This window comes from Tauraco erythrolophus, chromosome 4 (assembly GCF_009769465.1).
Source record: "Tauraco erythrolophus isolate bTauEry1 chromosome 4, bTauEry1.pri, whole genome shotgun sequence".
NCBI classification, from domain to species: domain Eukaryota; kingdom Metazoa; phylum Chordata; class Aves; order Musophagiformes; family Musophagidae; genus Tauraco; species Tauraco erythrolophus.
In genome coordinates, this window is record NC_141468.1 from 2,103,090 (window position 1) to 2,119,981 (window position 16,892).

The window sequence follows — 16,892 nt, forward strand, 5'->3', positions numbered from 1 at the left end:
ACAGGACCCATTTCCCTTTGGCTCCACTGCAGTGTTCAGGCAGCGATGGCTACGGCAGAATTATTCCCAATTCATCAGCAGCGCCAAGAGGAAGAGAAAGAAGCAACAGAAGTGAAGAAATCACGTTCCTTCATATTAGGAGAGAGTCTGAAAAAAGTCTGCTTAAATGGAAAGAAGATGACAAAAAATTGGACAAGCAATTAATTTTATTTAGAAGCTTTCAGGAAAGATCTATTCAACCTTGCACAGCTTCTTGAGGAAGTTTATAAGCCATGTCACTTACCATCAATGGCTACAACTGGCCCAGATCAATTATTATCATCTAAATTAATGCTACAGGAGCATTCACATGACACTCTGAGGAGCTGAGGCTTAATCCATGATGCTCTGTGCAAACAGATATCAAGAAAAGATCTTTGTCCTAATCTCTAGGCTAAAAAAAAAGAGATACAATACAGGAGCTTTTCCCAGTGAATTCAATGTAGATGACCTAATAGGCTTTCCATTCTAACACTTCCTACGCAATTTCACAAAATACTTCAATTCATGGATAGTAAAAAGACAATATTGGAATAAAATGCGTATTAGGATGAAAATGTTGGCACTGCCACATCAGACTGAGCTTGGCCATCAGATTTAGCCTGGCCAGGAATTTACACTAGCAGGTTATGTGCAGCCAGTAGTACCCAGCATTGCATCCACGGGAGCTCTGGTGTCCCACGTTCACGGCTCACAAATCAGAGTCAGAGTCATACGGGCATCCCAGCACCTTTCTGGGCCAAGAACCAAAGGATAAATGCGAAGGCAGAGATGGAAGCTAAGACCAAATCCATGAATCTCAAAAAACTGCACAAAGACCTCAAGGGCTCTGCACCTCACTCTTCCACTATCATCGAAGATTTTTTAATACATTGGCAAAGCCGACTGTCCCCACTGCAGTACGAGCAAACATTCCTGTGACTAGACGTGTTTTATACTCTTCGCCGCTCCTCTCTCTCGACGGCATCTTTATGTTACTGTGCTCGCACTCAGTGAATAAGTAAAACGACAATCTGGGCAAATTAGACTTTAATTTTCAACAGCTTCACTTACTCCTACAGTTTTACAGCCAAATGCCAATCAAGGAAGTGATGAATAGCGACGGGAATGTGCAGACAAGCTTTTTGACTCGCTGGAATGACAAAGAGGACCTGTTTCTTTGGGATGCGTCAACGATTCCAAGACTAAACCATTTCCAGGGTGCAGGGAAAGGCAATCTGCCCACTTACAGGCTTTCACTTGCCGGAAAAGAAAAGGTAGAAACAATCTGGTTTGGACACAGTAAGTTGCCTCTGAAAGAATCCCCTCTGGAAGTACCAGCATTTTTCATTTGACTCTCCTTACATAGCTCCTGGGGTTGGGATGGAGGAGAAACATCATCAGGTCATGACTCAAATGGAGGACAGCTTTGGTGACAACACTGGTTTTGGGAATTCCTGCCCAGTACAACCAGTTAGCCCCTCCATTAGGTTGCAGATTGCTGCTCTCTTCATTTCATGGGTGATCAGAGTAGCACCATCAATCAGGACAAAGATCTGCCTAACTAAAAATAACCCTTTCTTTCCCTCCCCAATCCCAGCCACCTTCCTGAGTTGGTTCACAAGCATGATTCTTCAAACAGCCTTGTCTGAACAACGGAGGGAGCAGAAATGAGCAACAAAGGCAGGAAAGAAAGCTGGTGCTGCTGCTGAAGCTCCTTATTGAACTATGGCCTCCCTCTCTTCTGTCCTTGTTGCATGTGAGAAGAAACTCTGCTTTCTGCTTTCTCTTGAAGAATAAAGAACTTCAGGATGGTTTATCTACCAATCCATCATACGACTGATAAGCAAAGCCCAGAAACATCCCTCAAACAAATAAGTTAAACTGAAAGAGGGAAGATTTCAATTAGATCTAAAGAAGAAATTCTTCCCTCTGAGGGTGGTGAGGCACTGGGACAGGTTGCCCAGAGAAGTTGTGGCTGCCCCATCCCTGGAAGTGTTCAAGGCCAGGCTGGATGGGGCTTGGAGCAACCTGGTGTAGTGGAGAGTGTCCCTGCCCATGGCAGGGGGGGTTGGAACCAGATATCTTGAAGGTCCCTTCCAACCCAAACCATTCTATGATTCTATGAATTTCCTTAATGATTTCTCGCTACCATCAACAGAACCAAGTCCAAGCAACGCACAGGAAACTCTCAGTTCAGCAAAGCTGGTGCCTGGCTTTAAAATCACATAATGTAATGGCACGTGGTCTCAAGTTTCATTGCTCCACTTGAGGCAAGACCACCTCTCAACCTTTTATCACACCTGGGGACACAACAGCTACGCAAACACCATAATTATTTTGTTTCCCGCAGGTTTTACCACTGTTGCTACTCTCCTTGAAACGTTTTTACGACTTCATAAAATATTTTACCTTATAAAGTCTTCCTCCTCCTCTCTCTTGGGTCTCAGTTGCTTGGGCTGAGCCATGTTGCTCCAGTTGGGCAGAGATTTCAGGAGCCTGCTAATATCATCATCTTTAGCCCAGGACGCGCTGATCACCAGCTTTTCATCCGACTGCACGATGCTCCTACGAGGAAAGCGGCGACGATCACATTAGTGCGAAGTAAATTGTACTTTCCGCGCAATTCCGCACACGTTCATTAAAATCCTGATCTCGTTAAGCATCAAGGAAGGGGTCCAAAGAGGAATTCAACACAGCGCTCGTGCGGAGGGCACGGCAACATGGGTAGACAGGACATAAAATTCTCTTAAACTCCCAACTCTCACTGTACTTTGAGAGAATCCTTTAAGGGAAAAAGGGCCATATTCCCCCATCCCTGAAATCTTTCCACTTGCAATCATTTACACAACTGGAGGAGGTCGTTCTGTCCTAGAAGAGAGAGAAGGCAGTTTCGCCATGGCTCATTTGTTCTCTGCCATCTCAATCGAGCTCGCCCGCCGCTGCTGATTGTGTTGTGACTGCGACGTGGAAATCTGCCCAGGAAGACCTGGGTGGAAGCCACCAGCTCACCGCACACCAGCTGGCCCAGCTTGGGGACCAGGTCTGAAGCAATGAAAGGAAATGAAGGGTCCAATATCTTCTCTCCAGTCATCCAAAACATCCCATAATAGAGATTTCAGCTAAGTCGTATGTATGTGTGAAATCAAATCAAAGATCACAGCAAATCCCAATTATGAAGACCTTCCCTGCTTAATATTTTTGGCAGTGTAACTAATCTGAATTCCTCACTGGCAATTGCAGGAGACAAACGTGATGCTGTATTTGGAGGAGTCAATTAGCTGCCGATTTTTTATTTTGCTCATAAGCAACCATCAGCACAGACCTCACCAATGCTTGTTTCTTCACTGGCACATCGTGACTAGAGAAAAGAAAGTCCTCTCCCATTCTTGGGTTGTTCAGTAGACAGCAAGGATCTAGGAGGTGTTTTTCTATCTCTTGGAAAATGGAGTGGGAGTTAGAAGTGCTGGCACTTCCTTCTAGATCCTATCACTGATTTCCTTCTCTGGTGAGCAACCTGGAAGGCTCTTCTTCTAGGAGGTCCTTGCACGGTGACCAGTTGGACTGCTTCTTCAGCCCAGGAAGAAACATGTGCTAACTGTTTACATCACTCAAAGCAAAAGCATGGTGGTGACCTCTCCAGTGGGCAGCAGTAGGTTTTTTTCTGCTCTCCATAATGGGAACATTTATGATAGGCATCCAATAATAGGACAAGGGGAAATGGATATAAGCTGGAACATAGGAGGTTCCGCTTAAACATGAGGAAGAACTTCTTCCCAGTAAGGGTAACAGAACACTGGAACAGGCTGCCCAGAGAAGTTGTGGAGTCTCCTTCTCTGGAGATGTTAAAAAACCCGCCTGGACGTGTTCTGGTGGGATCTGATCTAGGTGGTCCTGCTCTGGCAGGGGGACTGGACTAGATGATTCTTTGAGGTCCCTTCCAATCCCTGACATTCTGTGATTCTGTGATTCTGTGAACATGGCAAACCCATCGAACAACTAGCACAGTGTGACTTGAGAAAGGAAGCATCTGAAAAGACAAGGTCTCAGAGGTCCTGTACCTGTGGAGACACTTTGCTGCAGGTTAACAGGAGAATCAAGATCTTCCTTGTGAGCTAAGAGAAGAAGTGTAAATGCTACATAGATGTTTTTCTCGTACATGTCCCCCAGGAAAAATGGCTTCTCCAATAGGGATAGAAACCTTGTGCACCAAAAAGATGCCGAGATCCAACACTGGATCAGTCAACCAAGAACTGGAGCTGCTGGGTGCTGCGATATGGACATATGTGTGCTGGCTCAGCCCGTGTCAGCTCAATGTGGACCTTGCAGAGCCAGTTACTCGGCTGTATACTTCTGGAGCCAAGCCAGGACGTTGCACAGGGCAAACAGATGCTCAGAGCTGTCACTAGCCCTCAGGTGGTGATTTTGGGAGGGGTCATGCAAGATCACAATAAGGACCCCACACGTTTCTAAGGGGTTTCTGCAGATTAACTGGCCTCATTTTAAATTTCCTGAAAGGTATGTTTTGGTCAATAAAGAGCAATAAAATTAACAGCACACAGGGTAGCTGTGTTTTGAAAAGGAAAAGAGTGAAAAGGGCATTGAGGTAGGAACCAACACTGATCTATCTTGAAACAGAGCAGATTACTTCTTTTCCCACCAGCATGGAGCAACCTTTCGCTCCTTTCTCCTACCACCAAGAAAACAACCTCTGCTCAGTAAGTACACATGATTTGTGAAAATGAATTTGTCACATGCACTTACATGGAAATTTCCCTTCTCTTTAAATCTCGTGTTCAATCTGCCACAGACAAAAGAACGAATTTTGTTTCCAGCCACAGAAGACCTCCGCATCAAAATTTCAATTTGGCCTTCTGCTGCTGTTAGGAACTTGGTGTTTTTCCACTTCGGAAAAAAGGTCTCTTATTTTCACCCCGGTGAAAACCGAGAGGAAAAAAAAAGGCTCCATCAGAATCTCTGACATCTGAGATGGAAAAACTGAATTTGATGGTATCTGGCCATTTCTCTGCCAAGGCAAGACAACTGTTCCATTGAATATATTAGCCAGTGCTTTGTCCTCTCCAGATTTAAATGACTGAAGTAATAATCTCCTTCCCTTGGGAGTCTATTTCACAGTTGAACAAATCTAACTCTTGGACAAAAAAAAAAAAAAATAAATATCCTGATACTGTGCTCGTGTTTTATTTTTACTCAATTTCATCCCATTACTCCTCGTTATTTCCCCTTACAGCAGCTTCAACACTCACCACTTTCACTATTTACTCTCTTCAATTATTTACAGCCTTATCATAGCCCTTCAGATGTCTACGAATTCAAGCCATCTTTGGCAGTCTTCTGCTGGAGTTACTCAGAAGACAGAGCCACCTCTCTGTTTTATGATCCTTATTATTTGCTGGCCTCAGAAATCCTATTGCTTTTTGCAGCGGGTGCTGGGGGAGGCGAGAGGGGAGGATGTTTAGTTGCTGTAGCGAGTTGCAAACTGAGCTTGGTACCCTCGCTTTTCTAGGGTCAATGTTTTCCAAGAGTCTAACCCTCATGATTCCCGCTTTTCTCAACTTTCGGTGATGTGGTACTCATGGGTCCACGAGCCTCTGGAGCTCTAAGCTAAATTCTCCGTTGAAATCAATAGGGAACTTTGAATTAATCGATGCTGGGACGCTGCCACCGCGACGTGGGTCCCTGGGAATTATCTCCCTGTTCTTTCCCATGATTGCAACGCCTCCTTATTTTTATTGACAGGTTGGTTTTACTCCAACCACCCCCTCATTAAGGAAGATGTTACATAGGGTGGTCCTTACCCCGATCTCCATTAGACACTCAGCTCTCCCCATCAATTACAGACTCCTTTTCCCCTGCCTTTTCCTTCTAGCATCTCAGCCAGTTTCCAACGTCCGTAACTTCTATCAATGTCAATCTAATTCGAGTCCCCGAGTAAATTATCACAAGACAGGATGACATGTTTTAGTACAGCTCAGAATGCTTCCTTTCAAACACCCCCTGCTTCTCCCAAACTCCTCTGTAATTATTCCTGCTGCTATAACAGGGTTACTTGCTACCACCAATGCCATAATCAACTAATTAATTCACAGCTCAATGGGCCAAGGAAGATGCCATCTGTTTACACCCAGCTCCCGGGAGCGGGTAGGGAATAGGTGTGACACTTCCACAGGTGATGGCACATGAGCAAGGAGGGTTTACCCCTCCACAGATCACTGGGTTTCATCCAGAAAACATCTGCTGATGGTGGTGGTCCCAGATATGCACCATTGCGGACCCGAGTTGGGAGCAGAGTGATGGGGAACGTCCCTGGACACAGCTGGGGGGCTATGGCTTTTCAGTAGGAAAACATCTGAGGAGCCACAGGGGCTAAGTGGACTCCATTGCCTCGTGCCAAACGTATTTTTGAATAATTTCTTTCTCTTCCCAAGGCCAAGGTGATGTTTCTGTGCTGAGCTCTGCTCGCACTGCTAAGAGTTTCAAAGCAGTGTGCTCAGCATGTGCCACGTTTCTAATGGTCTAAGGGAGACAGACCCCTGCCCAAAAAGAGTCAAAGAGGCAACTTAAAAACCAAAAAGTTAATGCAAGAAGGGAAAGAAGCCAATGAGAAGAAGTAAACTGAGTAGCAAGAGTGTTTCTCCGGGGACTCGAGAAGTCCTGTTTGACCGCAGACCCCACACCTTCGATGAATTAATCTGCTCCTCATTTCTCTATTGATAAAAAGGGGCTTAGTTTTATTTTGTCTGGCTCGAAAGAAGAACTGTGATTCTTTTTCCTCCATCATTTGGAGAGATTTAGGCCCAATTTTACCCCACCTTATTTTACAGATTCAGCCGAGATAGTTCAGGTAGGAGGCTGGTCACCATAACCTGCCTTCACAGCCCATGGAGAGAGCTGGGCACCTCCAGAGGCTTTAGCCACATTTCAGTGAAGGTGAATCACTCTCTGAGAATGTCCATCTCTTTTTACAGACTAAAGAGAGTCATTTGGGTGAGCAGTGCCTTTACTCAGACTCTTCAGATCGAGTGAAAAATCCACAAGAGGATCTAGGGAGGGAGGATAAAGATTTGAGAAGAAGGTGGTGGACACGCAGGACAGAGCTTCAAGTTGGAAAACAAAATAAGAATGTGCAACCTCAGTGTGAACATAACTATAGATGGGGCCAACTTCTGTAGAAAGACATGGGAAGAGACGAGTTTTAGTGCTCAAGACAGAAAAGCTTTTCTGAGAATGGTGCTGGCAAGAGAAGAAATTTTTACAATGAAGGTGGTGAGGCACTGGCACAGGTTGCCCAGAGGAGCTGTGGCTGCCCCATCCCTGGAAGTGTTCAAGGCCAGGTTGGATGAGGCTTTGAGCAACCTGGTGTAGTGGAGGGTGTCCCTGCCCATGGCAGGAGATTTGGAAATAGATGATCTTGAGCCATTCTGTGATTCTAGGATTAAAAAAAAAGACTCATGGTAAGGGTAGATATCTTGAACTGATCAGGTTTCACCCTGTCCCTGTGATTCCTTCCTTCCTTAAGTATTGTCCAGCCCACGTCAAGCTGCTTCTTCAATAAATCTCTATGAAAGCAGCTCTACGTGGGCAGGACAAGACTTAAGAAAAGCACTGCCAACACAGCAGGAAGTTTTGTGGCTCTACCTCCCATTTTTGTTTTCATTTTAATCCCCAGGCCCTCATAAACTAGTCAGAAAACATAACTGTCGTTTGTAAACAGCTTGCGTCAAACTGAAATGGCATTTCTTACAAACATGTAATTTGCTGAAGACATCTCACCTACATCAGGCTAAATATGCTTCTGAAAATCGTCATCAATTAAAAAAAGAAAATCCAGAGTTGCTACTTATATAAACGTCCAATCCATTCATATCCAGCTCCGTTAGGTTTTTTTTTTTTTGTTTGCATTCACTAGAAAATCAGAGCCAAATGGAAATCCATCACGAAAAATCTCAGCTGTGCATTCCTTAGCGCTGACGTCCTGACAGAGCTATCTCTTCTGCAAAGGACTCCGAAGAAAACAGCCTTGCTTTGAGGAGCCTGTATTTGAATACATTTCATCCACGTTTGCTCATATTCCCCTTTGAGAAACACATGCACGTGGGGAACCAACACATGCCACGTGCAAATCTTGCATAAACCATCTCTCCGGCTTCCCAGATTCTCAGTAGCTTGACATCTCAAGAACTGATACACACTCCCTTCGATAGCTTCGCCTGATCCTATCAATACCCGGCTCCAGGGAGTTTATTCCGATATCAAGCAGCTATAAACGATCCTCCACCAACTTTGTCAACATGAGGATTTATCCATCTCGAAGCCCCAAGGAAAACCCTGGTGCGAAGGGCAAGGCTGCGCGGAGCCGTACCAACGCCAGATCCCTGCAGAGGGCATAACGTCCCCGCGGATGGAACCGCTCATCCCGGGAACGCGCGGTAGCTGCTCTATTCCTCTGCATCATTTGAAATGTATATAGATTGCTATTTCAGTCGTTTGCTAGCAGCAAAACCAGAACATTTCCTGTTTTTCCTCCTGCTGTAATCAGGATATTGCCAAATTAGGGCTGTCCTAATTACTCCTCAGCAGGTGCCAAAATCCAGGAATGGCATCAGCAAAGGAAGGAAGGAAGGACCTTGAAGTTCAAGCCAACCAAATTACATCTATTGTCTGGCTGCAGTCAGTGAAGTTTCATATAAAATATGAGCATTTTGGACAACGGCACACGAGCTGCTACCAATTTACACGGGCGCTCAGACAAAGTTTAGCCTGCATATGTCCTCCTTGCTATTCTTGGCGTTATTAATAATAATAATAATAATAATAATAATGAGCCCGTACGCAGCCGCTCGCCAGATGAAGCTTCTCCTGAATGAAATCAGGCGATAGGAAATAATTTCTTCATGCTCTTGGTCAGAAAACACAAGGGGCTTTTTCAGCTTCCCCTGCTGTCGCCAGCCTCGATGAGCCATTAAAGGAGATTATGTGCAGCAGCTATTACAGCCCACATCGCCGCAGCATCTTTAGCGTCTTTCAATGCAAGTATTTATCCCCTCCTGCCCCCCCTCTCCAGGGAGGGCCATTTTACAGATGGGCAACTGGGATGTACAGAGAGTAAGTTCCTTATCGACAGTTACCCAGGAAATCCACGATAAAGTAAATACCCGAAGGATGTGGATTCCCCATCCCTGGAATTGTTCAAGACCAGGTTGGATGAGGCTTTGGGCAACCTGGTGTAGTGGAGGGTTTCCCTGTCCATGGCAGGGGGGTTGGAACTAGATGATCTTTGATGTCCCTTCCAACCCAAACCATTTTGTGATTCTATGATTCTATGATTCTATGACTCGAACCCCAGGACCCAGCAGGATACCCCAAGCCTGGTGGGACCACAAGGCATTCAGCTTCCAGACTGTGGCTGGGGAAGCAGATCACAGCTCACCCAAAAATGCTGATAAACAAAGACAGCCCAGGACAGAGTATTTGATGACCCCTTGAAAGAACAAGTTTACAGAAAGGTTTTGGGAAGGCTTCACCAAAGCCAATGTGTGTGTATTTATACGGTGTGTTGTGGTTACTAATTCCTACATCGCCATGAGGTCTGAATACCCAAATCTCAATATAGTTAATTAAAATACAGTTGAATCTCTTGAGAACACTCAAGTGGAAAGACCTGACTTGCTTTACAAGCAAGGAATAGATATTTACAGGGATTTCTGTTAAAGATGATGCCTTATACTCTCCATCTCCTACCTGAGGTCACTTTTTGCCTGATTAAGAGAAAAGCCATGTGGTTTCTAAGCTCTACTACCACTGTCACTCAGGTTTCAAGAGCCTAAACCATGTGTGATGTGTACAAAGTCACTGGGAAACCAAGACTCTTCATATGCCAGACATTGTTATCTCAGATTTTTTGCCACCTATAAAGAAACATCCTTGACCATCCCTGCAGAGATGATTTCTAGAAGTAACTCCTTCCTACTCACGTCAAAATAGTAAAAGCCCAAGAGCAGTATCTCCAGCACACATCGGTTTCCAAGCCTCCCTGTACCTGTAGGCAAGGGTGCAGGTGTCCTTGTACTCCTGGAGTTTTACACACACCATGTTGAGGAACTGATCCGAATAGGCACTCAGGTCGTGCATCAGGTTCATCAGGTCTTGAACGGTCTTCTCCACAATTACTGTGCTCTGGAAAAGAAAGAAAAGGGTAGATTTTGATTAGATATAAGGAAGAAATTCTTCACTATGAAGGTAGTGAGGCACTGGGACAGGTTGCCCAGAGAAGCTGTGGATGCTCCATCCCTGGAAGTGTTCAAGATCAGGTTGGATGAGGCTTTGGGCAACCTGGGGTAGTGGAGGGTGTCTCTGCCCATAGCAGGGGGGTTGGAACTAGATGATCTTTGAGGTCCCTTCCAACCCAAAACATTCCATGATCCTATGAAAAGCATAAGTATAAACACCAGTTTAGCATATATCTTAATTTCAGCCTTCTCATGTTTTGCTAATCAGTGTCACAGATGCAACTGGACAGCTGATGCTCCCCGATGCTGAGCAGATGCTGGAGCAGCCCATGCCACCAAGTGACATAAAATAGAATGAATGAAGAAAAAGCAAAAACCATGCAGGAGGTGGAAGAGGGCAGCTTAGGGCTTTGAATATCAGGTCTGAAAGAGTTTGGATTTTTTTCCAGCGGCTGAGGACCAGCGGAGTTCACCAGGTCTTCCCTTCAGAAGATGAAACCTCAAAATGCAAAAGTGTGATTTTTAGAGGAACCAGGTACCTGCAGCCTCGCTGAGCTCTGCTTGGACCTGCAAACCCCGATCAACCTGACCAATAATTCTGGACTCCCAGATTGCAGACAACCCTGAAGACCAGGGTTTTCACTCACTGCTTCCGTTCATACAAACCACAAGTGTAGGGCACAAGCTTTCTGCTGGGGGGTGAGGTTTAAGCAGCACCTTGCAATCCTTTTGTTACCCCAGCAGTTACCCCAATACCCAGTGTATTACCATCAGAAGAACAACAGGGCAAATCTGCAAACTGAAAATGCTGCTCCATGTCCTACAGATGAGCAAGTTTGGACAGCCTGTGGAAGGAGGTACCGTAATACCTGATAATGTCCAAGCTTTGAAGAGTCTGGTACAGATTTTGGAATTTCTGGGGCACCCCAAGGCGACTTGGTGCGGTTTGTATTTATAATATTGCCTGCTGTATTTAATTTGGTTGCTACAAACAAGACAGAAGGAAGGTTATCAAAGTCCCAGGTTGATATAAATCGAATTAATATTAGGCTCGGTAGAGCGAAGGGTTATTGCTGAGCTATGAGCGAAGGCAAAGGAGACTGAAGCATCTCAGAGCCTTGGTTCGTTTGAGAAGTTCTGGACTCAAATTATACAGGGGGGACCCCAGGGACTTTGAGAGAGCTACATCAGGCTGAATTTAGCCCTTTCTCTGTGTTAATCAGAACGTGAAGAAGAGTTAGTGACTCAGTTGTTTGCAGAGCACAATCTCATCAAACCCCAAATCATCGTCTCTGCCACAAGCCCAACTTCCGTCTCTCTATTGATTTCCAGATTAAAGTGCGGCAGCGTTGCCCTGATCCATAATCCTGCTCCTCCAGAGCAAGCCCTGAGTGACAGGAATTGATTCTTCTCCACTACCTGTCCCTGATTTGGTAAAAAAAGCATCTGCAAACCTCATCCTCATGCAGCGCACACATGACTCCTTAGCATGTGGGGGTTTTGATGAAGGCTTAGTCACCGTCCGTGCTGTTCCTGATACGTCCTTGGCTCACAACTGTACTTGGAGGAGCGAAAAAAACCCTTCTCTTTGGTTGCTCTTGTATCTTATTAAGCTTGTGCTTAAGCAAATCACAGGCATTAAGTGATCTTTCATATTGTAATTAGCAAGAATTTGGGATTATTTTGTCCAAACAAAAATACAGTCTGGCGTAGCTGCCTCTCAGATGCTCTTGTTTATGCTGCTTCTCCTGTTATTACAAGTATCTGTGTTTTAATAAATATTCAATCCCACCCTGGGCTCGACGCGCACGGAGGGGAACAACCAACCCTAAAGGACTTGCAACCCGGAGTCATCGCAAGCGAACGCAGCAGACGACTGCGTGGAGAGGCTGCGGCAGCCACGGATGCTGCTTTCATACCGACGGGCTCTGAGATGTGACCACAGCTCATTAGCTGCAGGATTCAGATGTTCTCCAAGATCTTTGCTATCCCTGCTCAGCTGCTGGTGTGCCAGGTTGACCCCAGCAAGGGCAAAAGTAGCGTTTTAAGAATCCACCCAAACAGGAGATTGATCTGGCACCCTTCCCTTGAGAGTCAACTCAAAACCACGTACGTTGGGGCTGATAAATGCTGTGGGAAAATTACCCAGTGATTTGAGGTAATTAGATCAATCAGATCCACTGGGCTAGAGGTAGGGCATAATCACACCTCATTGCATCTGGGCTGGGTAAGGAGCTGCTGTCCTTCAACCTTCAAGCACCAACGACCACAATCAGTGCAAGGGCATTGAGCAGAAGTGCTTTACTGTGCACCTTGATGGCTTACAGGTGGTCCCATGACCAGCATTTGTCTGTTGGCAGAGGAAAAGGCGACTCTTCAACCTGCTGATGTGAGCCATGAGAACATCTCTGACTGCACAAATGGAAAATACAGAAGTTGCCACGCAGCTTCGATCCAAATCCAAGTCTTCTGCGGGCTGATCCTCATCCTTAAGGGTGAGGCATTAAAGTTAACATTTATACATAGGGAATAAAAAAACATAAAAAAAGTTCTTCCTAATTTATGTAGCAACCTGGAAGACAAAAGCAATTTTTCTCCTATTTGCATGGATAATCATATTTTTCATTTTTCCCTGGTGAGAGGTGGGTGGGATTTTCAGCAGACCCATGCGATGAGGGGAAGGATCTGTCCTTCCAGGCATCCTCGTGCGACAGCAAACTTCATGGGTTGGATGTGCAACTACACGAAGAGGAATCAAACGTGGTCTCGATCCACCCCGCTTCTGTCTCTTTACGTAACTCAACATTTGAGCAAACGGCAACTTAAAAATCCAAAGATTGTACGTTAAAAGAGGTATTGCTGCTTTCTACGGAGTTTCTCCCGCTTCCTTTCTCCTCTCTACAACAACATTAAAATCACAGCTAAGCTCCTGCCAATATCTGGATTTTAAGACTAAGATCTTTTGATTTAAAGGAAACACAAAGCTACTTGCAAGATATAAAAAAAAAAAAAAAAAGAAAAGAAAGAAGAAAAGGCAATTACCATATGAAAGAAGACAGTCCCAGATATGGAATGGCTATTTTTCTGTAACATTTTAACCTTTTCCAAAGCAATCCTGACACATCTGCATGTGTCTCTGGGGATGCTATGTATTAGGATGCATCAGGCCACGTTAACGTAGCCGGATTCGTTAGCTGGGCCGGCTCAGGATCTTCTGAAACTCCGCGCCAGAAAATGAAAGGCAGCGCACGTATTATCAGAGAGTTACAATCCAGTTGCCTCTAACCCATCTGGCTTCATTAACAGCAAATGGATATGATGAAAGTATAATTTTACGGCAAGGCACTTCAATGAGGCCTTAAAAAAAACCCCCAAAAACCCACCCTACACTAACAAGGAAACTCGTCCGCAGAACAATATTCATCTCCTCGCACCTGAAAACGCTGCGTGGTGCTGAATCCTAACACCACCCCGAGGGGATGATTCATTACTCCTACAGCAAGTGGTGAAGGTTTTCAAAGAGCCTTAAGGCTACTAAAAATAAAGAGAAATTCCTTCTTACGCCCTCCTGTCCACCAGCTGCAGTCGAGGGAACAGGATAAAACGGAACAGCACCACTCGTTACGAACACCGTGGGTTTTATCTTTAGCGTATTTTGCAAACTTTTATCGTTATTCCTTGACATGGTCCTTGCTCTCAGTTGTGCTGAAGCTTCAAATAACGTAAAGGAGCTCCAGGGCAGGTATCATTTACACTCCGACCGTAGGGATTCCACCAGCAATACCAATTCAAGAATATCTTTGGGATTATCGTCTGGTGCAACCTCACCTAAGTTTTTAAAATGGCTCAATTCCTCTACAGCAAGAGGGCACTCGATGTAAAGCGATGCAGCTGGAGGTATGTTTTCAAGGGTCCCTCAAAATGCAGTTTCAGTACAATAAAGCTGGCTCCCCAACGATTCCCCGACACGCAGAAGAAGTTCAAAACAGGTCAAGCCTAGGCATATCTTCAGCTTTTCAATCTGTCATTTTGGTTTCTCTAACTTCCTGGCGAGGAACATGTAGATTAGAGGAACACTCTCCACTCTAAATATTTTTTTCTGCAGAAATCACAGCTTCTCCCATGCCCGTTCACTTGCTTCATTTTCTTGGGAGAAGACAGCAAAGATGGGAACATACCTGTGCAGGGATGTCTTCACCACGTGACGGGCTCCTGAAAACACAGCAGATGGAGGAAGAGACCCTGGCACTGGAAAGGTTGTCAATTATTAGTATATTATTGCCCAGCACTTAAAAATCTCCTGGAGACGCCTTGGCAGAGGAAGGCACCAGATGAGGACAGGACGTGGCTGCCTTCAAGGAAAAAATTAAATAAAACCTAATCTAATTTTTAAGCTGGAGTTTAGCTGACATCTCACATTTTTAAAAGTATTATATGGAGCACAGCTGTAATTAAAGGCAGGAAAGGAGAGATGAAAGGTTTTCAAACTTCTTCAAACTCAGCGCTGACCCACAGCTCTGAGTTTGGGACCGTTTCCAAAGGACACCAGTGGTTACGTCTTGCACCGACACCTTGACGTGCAACGCTTATTCGTGCATTTTCTTGTTGGTTTTTTTTTATTTTTTTTAACTACAATTTCTCAGCTGCTCCCAGAAATGTTAAATTCACATCATCCATCTTTCCAAAACATCATTCATCCTCCTCTCCCGGCATTGAGAAGGTGTATTCAGCAGATGCCTCCAGCGACCCACGCTGGGGCACTGCTCTTCAGAGAAGAGCCATAAATATATAAATCACCATGTCAGAGGAGGAAGCCTTCGCCTGCCCCAGCAGGAATGCACCATCCATACAGATTTGTTCTGCTCGATGCAACCTCACCTGTCTCGGGTGCTGTGTGCCATGCCATCACCCATTACAGTGACAAACTTCCCCATGAATTGCTCCAGTAACTCCTGTGGAGGTGGGGTACAGAGTTGGGGCTGCACTTGGAAACTGGGTGGTTGTGGTTTAGGAGACTGTGGAATGTCTGCTCTCTTGCAAGGAAGGCTGATGTGGCTTTCCTGTCGTACCTGTGGGTGTTTCTGGACAGGCTGGGATGGAGGCAACGAAGCTGATGAGCACGCAGTGAAAGCTGGCTCTGGATCTGTCTGAATACCAGCAAAGCATGGGGTGATGTCTTGGAATCTCACCGTCAGGTTCAAGCATCTCGTAAATCTGTAATCCAGGGTCCCGGAGCGATGCTCTGGCTCAGGAGCCCCAGAGCAGTCCCTGGTGCCACCCCTGCCCCGTGGCATGCACTGGGAAAAGCCACACACCGTGAAAGTCTCTCTCTTTATCCAAGATCCCAAGGAAACAGCATCCAGCAAAGATCCATTTCATCTTCTTTTCTCATACCAAAACTTCACTCTTCCTCGTTCCCCTCTGGGCCCACTCTCCATATCGTAGCGTTGGCCGTTTCCATCCCACCTCTCCAAATCTCTTTGCAGGCAGCTGCCAAACTGCCACCCACGCCATGCCCAATGTAAGCATTCAGATAAAAGAGGAAGTTTAGCCAAAACGCTCCCACTAGGGCCAGGGTGCCTGGGATGTTTGATTTTCTGTCTTTTTGCTCAATGGCTCCATCTCAGCTGCTTCCAAACTGGAAGCATAATACCACTGGATCCAATAAGATATAATGGGGTTGCAGAGAGAGGACTGAGCTCGATGTTCTCTTAGGGGCCTACAAGAAAGCTGGAGGAGGACTCTTTCTCAGGGAGCGTAGTGACAGGACAAGGAGTAACAGCTTTAAACTGAAAGAAGGGAGATTAGATCTGAGGAAGAAATTCTTTACTGTGAGGGTGGTGAGGCACTGGCACAGGTTGCCCAGAGAAGCTGTGGCTGCCCCGTCCCTGGAAGTGTTCCAGGCCAGGCTGGATGAGGCTTTGGGCAACTTGGTGTAGTGGAGAGTTTCCCTGCCCATGGCAGGGTGGTTGGAACTAGATGATCTTGAAGGTCCCTTCCAACTCAAACCATTCCATGACTGTATATTGGCCTGGCATACAGAACTCTGCATAAAAATTTGCAGCTCCCCAAATACCACATAGGATCTGGTGTCTAGGACCCAGGATCTGAGGTTAATTTTATTATGACGTTATCCAGTACTTAAAGGGTGGCTACAAAGAGGACAGAGGGTCCCTCTTCACATGGAGCCACATGGAGAAGACAAGGGGCAATGGGTACAAGTTTCACTGTGAGAGGTTTCATATCAACTTAGGAGACATTTTTTACAGTGAGAACAATCATTCACTGGAACAACCTCCTCAGGGACATGGTAGAGCCCCCACCGCTGGAGGGTTTCAAGATGCAACTGGAGAGGGTGCTGGATAATCCCATCTCAGCTCCCCTTCCCACAGCAGGTTGGACCAGACGATCTTTTCAGGTTCTTTCCAACCTCGGCTGTTCTATTCTATGACTCATTAATATTATGATTAATTTTATTAGGACATTTACAGACACTAAGGAGGTTTCAGTAGCTGCGGGAGCTTTGTCAAAATCACACCTAAGGCAATCAGCTCTGAAATAGGAAACCCATCCTGCCTGAGCTGCCTCCACATCCCATGTCCCCACCTGCCATCCTGCCTCCCT

General features: G+C 45.6%; 1 protein-coding gene across 1 annotated transcript in view; it reads right to left on the reverse strand.

Annotated features, from left to right (window-relative positions):
• Positions 1–16,892, reverse strand: part of EXOC4 (exocyst complex component 4) — a 457,215-nt gene that overhangs the window by 69,993 nt on the left and 370,330 nt on the right. The window contains exons 12-13 of the mRNA XM_086610028.1: positions 10,079–10,215; positions 2,431–2,586 (exon numbers count right to left, since the gene is read on the reverse strand). Coding sequence (XP_086466154.1) covers positions 2,431–2,586; positions 10,079–10,215 — 293 coding nt within the window. The remainder of the gene's footprint in view (positions 1–2,430; positions 2,587–10,078; positions 10,216–16,892) is intronic.